At 45.1% G+C, this 9,130-nt stretch overlaps 1 protein-coding gene across 3 annotated transcripts in view; it reads right to left on the reverse strand.

Annotated features, from left to right (window-relative positions):
- Window positions 1-8,094, reverse strand: part of NPEPPS (aminopeptidase puromycin sensitive) — a 124,188-nt gene extending 116,094 nt beyond the window's left edge. For 2 of the 3 annotated variants that reach the window (XM_068979221.1, XM_068979219.1), the window contains exon 1: window positions 619-934. In XM_068979221.1, coding sequence (XP_068835322.1) covers window positions 619-879 — 261 coding nt within the window. In that variant the 5' untranslated portion in view covers window positions 880-934. Of the gene's footprint in view, window positions 1-618; window positions 935-8,017 lie in introns of those variants that run through there. The other variant, XM_068979220.1, reaches the window with a different exon arrangement.
- Between the last annotated feature and the right edge of the window lie 1,036 nt (window positions 8,095-9,130).

The raw sequence follows: 9,130 nt of genomic DNA on the forward strand, positions 1-9,130 counted from the left end.
GTCCTCCTTCAGCTACTCTGGAGGTTAGGAGAGAACAAAGTCACTGCTGCACTGTCACTAGAGGGGAAGGGGGAGGGGGCGGATCATCTTAGAAACCCTGCCCCTGGGCCGGAGCAGGCGGGGAGAACTCAGCTAGGCTGCACGGGATTAACATTCCCCTTCTCACTCTCTTCCCCCTTCTAGAATCCCCTCCTCTCTAACGCGCGGCAGCCGGAGTCCCAGATGACTGCCCCTTCCAAAGTGTCCTCCGTGGAGCGTGGGGAAAAAGACGAAAAAGGCTGAGCATGCACTCCGATGACCCCTCTGGCCTCCCCAACACCCTCCAGCCTCTCCCAGACCACGACCAAGCCCGGAAGGGCCAGGGTCTGGGGGAGGCCCCACACAGGTGTGCTGGCCCCAGAGGCGCGCGGCCCGGGCCCTAGCCCAGCAGGGCAGAGCACACAGACCAGGCGGCCAGCGGCCGCCCCAGAGGGGCGCGCCCGTCCCCGAGCCGGCCTCCCCAGCCCCAGGTCCGCAGCGCCCAGGCCCGCCCGCCCGGTCGGGCCCCCAGCCCAGCCCGCGGGCGCGGCCTAACTGCTTGCCCGGCAGCTCGCCCCCGGCGCCCGAGGGTCGCCGTACCTGGGCGGAGGCCTCCAGCTTGCCCTCGAAGGTGAAGTCCAGCAAGTCGGGCTTGAGACAGAGGCTGTAGTTGATGGGGGAGACGTCGGCAGGCAGCCGCTCGAAGGGCCTCTTCTCCGGCATCGCGGCGAGGCCCAGGCTGTGGAGGCGGCGGCGGCGGCGAGAGGAGCGGCTGAGGAGGAGAAGGAGGAGGGGAGGAGGCGGAGGGCCGAGGAAGAGCAGGCGGCGAGCAAGGGAGGGGGCGGCGGCTGCCAGCCACATCCACCGAGCGCCGGCGACCGCCTGAGGAGAGCGACCGGGGGAGTCTAGGGGCGGGGGAGAGACCCAGCCCGAGCGCCAGGGGCCAGGAGGGAGGCAGTGCGGGCGGGCGGGCTGGCGGGCCGGCTGCCTACGGGGAAGGGGGCGGAGGGGAGGGAAGGGGAGGAGGGCCAGCAGGGAGGGAAGGCGCTGGCGGCAGCAGCTGCGTGCGCGGCCCCGCGGGGCGGGCGCGCCTCCGCCGGTGTGCGCGCACGCGCCGAGGCCGGGGAAGGAGCGGCGAGGGCGCGGCCGGCTGGGCGGGAGGATGCGGGTTAGCGAGCGAGCCTTGGAGGCGGGAGGGGGCTGCTGGCGCTGCACCTGTCCGCGCCGCCGCGGACAGCGGACTGCTCCCGGGGCCGGAAGAAGCCCGGAAGGGTTTGAGAAGCAGAGAAAAGGTGTGAGGGCTCCCTTATCACACCCCCACGTCCCCCACATTCCCCTCACCGCCCCCATCTCCACCCCCCGGGCTGTCTTTGGAGTAGAAACCTATGCAGTTGGTCAGTGCAAAATGTTAAAATACCAATTTAGAGCAAAATCCCAGCCTAGATTTTTAGCTCCAAATCAACAGAAAGCCCCGAGTCTCTTTGGCCGTAATTATTCCTGTTATTTTCAGTGTAACTTCAAGGGATGACATGAAAAATTTTCTCAGAAAATCTTTTAATAATCCAGTAAGATTAATAAATCAGTAAGATTTGGACCTTTGAGCAAGTGCTTTCAAAAATTAGAAGTTTTGTTTTCATGATTTCATGTTAAAAGTAAGATATGTTTCACTTTTTTTCTAGTTTCATCTTTGTTTCTACTTAAAAAAAATAAAATAAAAGACCTGGGGATTCCCTGACCGTCCAGTGGTTAGGACTCTGCTCTCACTGCCAGGGTCTGGGTTCTATCCGTGGTGGAGGAACTGAGATGCCACAAGCCCTGCAGTGCGGCCAAAAAAATTATAGTCATAAAAGACCTTTTACCAATTGTGGCCTCTTTAAAGGTAAATTAGCTATGGCTCCCTCAGTTTTATAGCCATCTCACAAATTGAGGCATACATTTTTAAATATAAATATATATTATACATAAATGTGTATATATTTGAATATGTTTTAAAGTGTCAAGGATGAGGAGATTTTATCTATCCCCATGTTCCTTTATAAAACCTTCTTATATAGCACCCCTTAATTGTTAAAACTCAGTGCTGAAGGCTGTACTGAACCAGCATTGTCTAATAGAAATATAATGCAACCTAGCTAACTAACTTTAAATTTTCTAATAGCTACATCAAAAACAGGAAAAAGGTGAAATTGATACATCTTATTTAACCCAGTATATGCAAAATATCATTTTGGCATGTAACCAATATAAAAATATTGACGAAAGAGTTCCATGGTGGCCTGATATTTAGGATTCCTTTTGCTCCCATGGCCTAGATTCAATCCTGGTTGAGATCCCACAAGCTTCACAGCCAAATATATATTTATATGTATGTATGTGTATATATATATATGTGTGTGTGTGTGTATGCAACTTTTTTCCAAAATAAGGGTTTGAAATCCAGTGTATATTTTACATTTTATATTTTACATATTTTACAGCACATTTCAATTCTGACTTGGCACATTCTGAGTGCTTAACAGTCACATGTGACTAGTAGCTATTATCAGTATATTGATCAGCACCATCGTAGACTCTAGGCCTGTCCTGCTATCCTCTGAATCCTACAAACCTTTTAGGACAGACTGAAAAGCTGCACTCCTTTCAAACTAAGATGTGAGATGGGGCCTTTTGTTGCATGGACTCATTTCTGTGACCATTTTTGGTCATAAATTAATAATATAATTCTGTTAGTCTAATAATAACATATTGAGTAAGAAAGGCAATGCAAAAGAATGCTCAAACTACCACACAGTCGCACTCATCTCACATGCTAGTAAAGTAATGCTCAAAATTCTCCAAGCCAGGCTTCAGCAATACGTGAACCGTGAACTCCCTGATGTTCAATCTAGTTTTAGAAAAGGCAGAGGAACCAGAGATCAAATTGCCAACATCCACTGGATCATGGAAAAAGCAAGAGAGGTCCAGAAAAACATCTATTTCTGCTTTATTGACTATGCCAAAGCCTTTGACTGTGTGGATCACAATAAACTGTGGAAAATTCTGGAAGAGATGGGAATACCAGACCACCTGACCTGCCTCTTGAGAAATCTGTATGCAGGTCAGGAAGCAACAGTTAGAACTGGACATGGAACAACAGACTGGTTTCAAACAGGAAAAGGAGTACGTCAAGGCTGTATATTGTCACCCTGCTTATTTAACTTCTATGCAGAGTACATCACGAGAAACGCTGGGCTGGAAGAAACACAAGCTGGAATCAAGATGCCAGGAGAAATATCAATCACCTCAGATATTCAGATGACACCACCCTTATGGCAGAAAGTGAAGAGGAGCTAAAAAGCTTCTTGATGAAAGTGAAAGAGGAGAGTGAAAAAGTTGGCTTAAAGCTCAACATTCAGAAAACGAAGATCATGGCATCTGGTCCCATCACTTCATGGGAAATAAATGGGTAAATAGTAGAAACAGTGTCAGACTTTATTTTTGGGGGCTCCAAAATCACTGCAGATGGTGACTGCAGCCATGAAATTAAAAGACGCTTACTCCTTGGAAGAAAAGTTATGACCAACCTAGACAGTATATTCAAAAGCAGAGACATTACTTTGCCGACTAAGGTCCATCTAGTCAAGGCTATGGTTTTTCCTGTGGTCATGTATGGATGTGAGAGTTGGACTGTGAAGAAGGCTGAGTGCCAAAGAATTGATGCTTTTGATCTGTGGTGTTGGAGAAGACTCTTGAGAGTCCCTTGGACTGCAAGGAGATCCAACCAGTCCATTCTAAAGGAGATCAACCCTGGGATTTCTTTGGAAGGAATGATGCTAAAGCTGAAACTCCAGTACTTTGGCCACCTCATGCGAAGAGTTGACTCATTGGAAAAGACTCTGATGCTGGGAGGGATTGGGGACAGGAGGAAAAGGGGACGACAGGATGAGATGGCTGGATGGCATCACTGACTCAATGGACATGAGTCTGAGTGAACTCCGGGAGTTGGTGATGGACAGGGAGGCCTGGCGTGCTGCAATTCATGGGGTTGCAAAGAGTCGGACACGACTGAATGACTGAACTGAACTGAACTGAACTGAGTGCTTACTAAACACTTTACATGTATTAATTCATTTGATCCATTCAACAATTCTTTTAGGTCAACACCATTATCCCCATTTTACAGATGAGAAAACAGACACACAGAGATTTAGTGACTTGCCCAGGGTTGTACAGTTGGTAAATGGCAGAGCTGGCATTAAGACTCAGCCATTTTTTTCCCTCCTGGAAAATTTTGTTGCAGCTTCCCTATTTCCTAATTCTCCAGAACTCTACAAAAAAAAAAAAGATCTTAATTACCCAGATAACCACGATGGTGTAATCACTCACCTAGAGCCAGACATCCTAGGGTGCGAAATCAAGTGGGCCTTAGGAAGCATCACTATGAGCAAAGCTAGCAGAGGTGATGAAATTCCAGCTGAGCTATTTCAAATCCTAAAAGGTGATGCTTTTCAAGTGCTGCACTGAATATACCAGCAAATTTGGAAAACTCAGCAGTGGCCACAGGACTGGAAAAGATCAGTTTTCATTCCAATCCCAAAGAAAGGCAATGCCAAAGAACGTTCAAACTACCACACAGTAGCACTCATCACACACTCTAGCAAAGTAATTTTGAGCTAGCCTAGCTCAAAATTCTCCAAGCTAAGCTTCAACAGAATGTAAACCAAGAAATTCCAGATGGTCAAGCTGGGTTTAGCAAAGGCAGAGGAACCAGAGATCAGATTGCCAACATCTGTTGGATCATAGAAAAACCAAGAAAATTCCAGAAAAACTTCTGCTTCATTGACTACGCTAAAGCCTTTGAGTGTGTGGATCACAACAAACTGGAAAATTCTTAAAGAAATGGGAATACCAGACCACCTTACCTGCCTCCTGAGAAATCTGTATGCATGTCAAGAAGCAACAATTAGAACTGGACATGGAAGAATGGACTGCTTCTAAATTGGGAAAGGAGTACCTCAAGGCTGTGTATTGTCACCTTGCTTATTTAACTTATATGCAGAATACATCATTTAAAATGCTGGGCTGGATGAAGCACAAGCTCGAATCAAGATTGCTGAGAGAAATATCAATAACCTCAGATATCAGACACCACCCTTATGGCAGAAAGTGAAGAGGAACTAAAGAGTCCCTTGATGAAAGTGAAAGAGGCGAGTGAAAAAGCTGGCTTAAAACTCAACACTCAAAAAACAAAGATCATGGCATCCGGTCCCATCACTTCATGGGAAATAGATGGGGGAACAGTGTTAACAGTGAGTGACTATTTTCTTGGGTTCCAAAATCACTGCAGATGGTGACTGCAGCCATGAAATTAAAAGACGCTTGCTTCTGGCAAGAAAAGCTGTGACAAACCTAGACAGCATATTAAAAAGCAGGGACATTTTTACCGACAAAGGTCCATCTAGTTAAAGCTGTGGATTTTCCATAGTCATATATGAATGTGAGAGTTGGACCATAAAGAAAGCTGAGCACTGAAGAATTTATGCTCTTGAACTATGGTGTTGGATGAGACTCTTGAGAGTCCCTTGGACTGCAAGATCAAACAATTCATCCTAAAGGAAATCAGTTCTGAATATTCATTGGAAGGACTGATGCTGAAGCTGAAACTCCAATACTTTGGCCACCTAATGGGAAGAGCTGAGTCATTGGAAAAGACCCTGATGCTGGGAAAGATCAAAGGCATGAGAAAGGGACAACAGAGGATGAGATGATTGGATGGCATCACCAATTCAATGAACATGCGTTTGAGCAAGCTCCGGGAGTTGGTGATGGACAGGGAAGCCTGGCGTGGTGCAGTCCATGGGGTCGCAAAGAGTCAGACACAACTGAGCGACTGAACTGATCTGTACCTCAACTTCTTTATTTTCATTATGCAAGAACCCATGAGGCTCCCTTTGTCTGTTAAAGCAAATTTAATATATAACCATTTAAGGCTCTCCATGAGCTGTCCTTACCATTTTCTCAGACTTGTTTCTCTTTACCCTTTAACACAGATTCTCCAGTCTTAGCAAGCTAACCTGTTTATCCTTGGTTCTTAGAGCTTGCTCACTATCTCTTCTTTACCATTGCTCACGCATTATTGCTTGGAAAGTCTTCCTCATCCTTCTTGGCAAACCCATGCCCCTCCCTTCCTTCAAAACTCACCTCTTCCAGAAAGTCCTCATTGACTAACTCCACCCAGCTATAACCCATTTCCCATCATCTCTCAAGTACTGGCTTTTGCTGACTTATTTGTACTTGTTCTGTCACTTTGTCTTATATACATATCTTTTTTAAGATGTACTACCGGCAAGAGCTTGACTTCTTATTCTCCTGAAACTGTCAGGACTGAGCCCTGCACAAAGTACATCTCAGTTGTTATTGACCTGACTAACCAGTTGACCAAGAGATAATACTTTACCCTTTGTATTGAAGGGTAAAAAAACCCTTGTGTTGTGTGCTCCATAGAGAAACTATGTGAACCTAAGGCTAGAGGCAACCTTCTTTTATAAAATCACAGGAATGATTTTTGAAAAGCAAAACAAAAAACCTACCAGGGCTAATGGACGTCATGGCAACGGTAATTGTGACCCTGCTGAGGATAAAGGGAAGAACCTTACTTGGCCCCATCCCTAGTCCCATGACCCAGAGGTTCCAATGCAGCAAGTCAAGATTGAACCCAGGCCTCCTGGGATAGAGGAATGCAAGATAGCATATCAGTTCAGTTCAGTTCACTCACTCAGTCGTGTCTGACTCTTTGCAACCCCATGAATTGCAGCACGCCAGGCCTCCCTGTCCATCACCAACTCCCGGAGTTCACTCAGACTCATGTCCATTGAGTCAGTGATGCCATCCAGCCATCTCATCCTGTCGTCCCCTTTTCCTCCTGACCCCAATACTTCCCAGCATCAGAGTCTTTTCCAGTGAGTCAACTCTTCGCATGAGGTGGCCAAAGTATTGGAGTTTCAGCTTTAGCATCATTCCTTCCAAAGAAATCCCAGGGTTGATCTCCTTTAGAATGGACTGGTTGGATCTCCTTGCAGTCCAAGGGACTCTCAAGAGTCTTCTCCAACACCACAGATCAAAAGCATCAATTCTTCGGCACTCAGCTTTCTTCACAGTCCAACTCTCACATCCATACATGACCACAGGAAAAACCATAGCCTTGACTAGATGGACCTTGCTTTTGAATATGCTGTCTAGGTTGGTCATAATAGTTCCCATAAAAAGACTAAGGATATGACATATGCTCCAGACAGTCTTCTCTGGGATAACTTAAATGAAGTTTAAGGCTCTCAGAAATTAATTTCCCTCCAATGGGGCTTCAGAAAGAATGGAAAAGGCAGTATATCTCAAGGTCATTAGCAGCACTTCCAACAGATTTCTTGGCTTCTCTCTTTAATAATGGCCTTAAAGCATATAAGTGCATAATGCATACTTTTCTCAAAGAAAAGTATTATATTCACTTGTGGTTTGAGAATTTCTTTAAAAAAAAAATCTGTCATGTTTTAATATCAGAATGATCTTCATAGCACGAGTTGGAGTAAAAGGATATACAGTTGGCCCCTTAACTGGACAACCCAAGTTTGAACTAAGCTAGTCCACTTGGGGTTTTTTTTTTTTTTTTCATTTAATACAAACTATATGACTACATGATCTGTGGTTGATTGAATCCTCAGATGCAGGGGACTGACTGTAAAGTTATATTAAGAGACAGATTTTTTTGACTGGAGGGAGTAGTCAGTGCCCCTAATCTCTATGCTGTTCAAGGGTCAACTATATAGGGCAAATGTAAGTTAAGTCATTGAAAGAGATGTTTCACAGCAAAGAGAATATGAAGGAACTGGGTTACGGATCCAAAACATTCCCCATATTACATGAAAGTAAATCATTTTGTAATCATTTAGTTTCACTGACTTAGAAATTATAGGCTTCAATGTCCGTTTGGAACTTGTAACTCTAGTTCCACTAAGGTGAGTCTTACCTGCGGAAGATGGTAAAGGGGTTCCAAAAACCAGGGAAACAAAAAGTTGGAGAGCAATCCATAGTAGCTGGTGCCATGAGATCCCAGCCTTCACTCTTTGCTGTAACTTAAAATGGCTGTTGAACCGTTGGGGAGTAGATAGAATGTTGCCTACCTATCCTGTGTTCTTCATTAAAGAGAAGTAGATTAATTCCATATGCTTTATTTAAAATGTGGATAATAATGATACATAACAGGTGATATATGTATGTCTGTATGTATTCATTCCTTTATTTATTTGAGGATGGCAATATGACATTATATACATCCAAATATGGCCAAAGAAAGGCCCTCAGAGTTGGAAAGAGTTTTATTTCTCTTGGTATCTTTCCATCAGGAAGTTGAAAAAGTCATGCATTTCTACCTCCACCTGTCTTACTTCCTTTCTAGCACCTCCCCTCTTTTTTTTTTTATTCCTTTCCCAGTACTTCTGTGTCCTTTTTCACTAACACCAGTCCAGGATTATTTACCAATCCCAAGTGACTGGGCAACTATATGACTAAACGCAGGCCCTTTGTTGATGATCTTCAAGTTGAGATGAGCCTGTTTGGCCCTGTACTCTTATGAAGGGTCAGTCACCAGACTCTTGCAGAACATGAATTAGAAATTAAGGCCAACGCCCTCTGCTGCAGGGAAGAATGCATATATCTGTGTCTGATGCGTGGGTCCCTGGAATGCTGCTACAATATTTCCCTTGAAATCACAAGTCTTTAAAGGTTACAGGGTTCTTTTGGAGCTGGCATGTTAGAATTAACTTAGCAATGGTTTTGCCTTGACTTCAATTCCACCAAAAATAAGTGAGGGCTCAGGTTGAACTAGATCAGTGAAGTAGCCAAGAGCATTGTCTCTGCAACTTAGCAACAGTCAGATAGCCTCTCCACCCTTGGCTCTATTTCTATTTGTTTTTTAAATCCCTGACAAGAATAATTTACATCAGAATTAGTCCTCCCTTTATGTCTTGACCCCTCACCTCAAAGAGAATAATCTCACCCATGTCTAACCGTAGGTTAAGGGTGGGGTGAAGAAAAGACACTCAAAACATTAAGGCCTGCCAACCTGCCTTTGAAACTTTAG

This window comes from Capricornis sumatraensis, chromosome 8, assembly GCF_032405125.1.
Source record: "Capricornis sumatraensis isolate serow.1 chromosome 8, serow.2, whole genome shotgun sequence".
Lineage (NCBI taxonomy): Eukaryota > Metazoa > Chordata > Mammalia > Artiodactyla > Bovidae > Capricornis > Capricornis sumatraensis.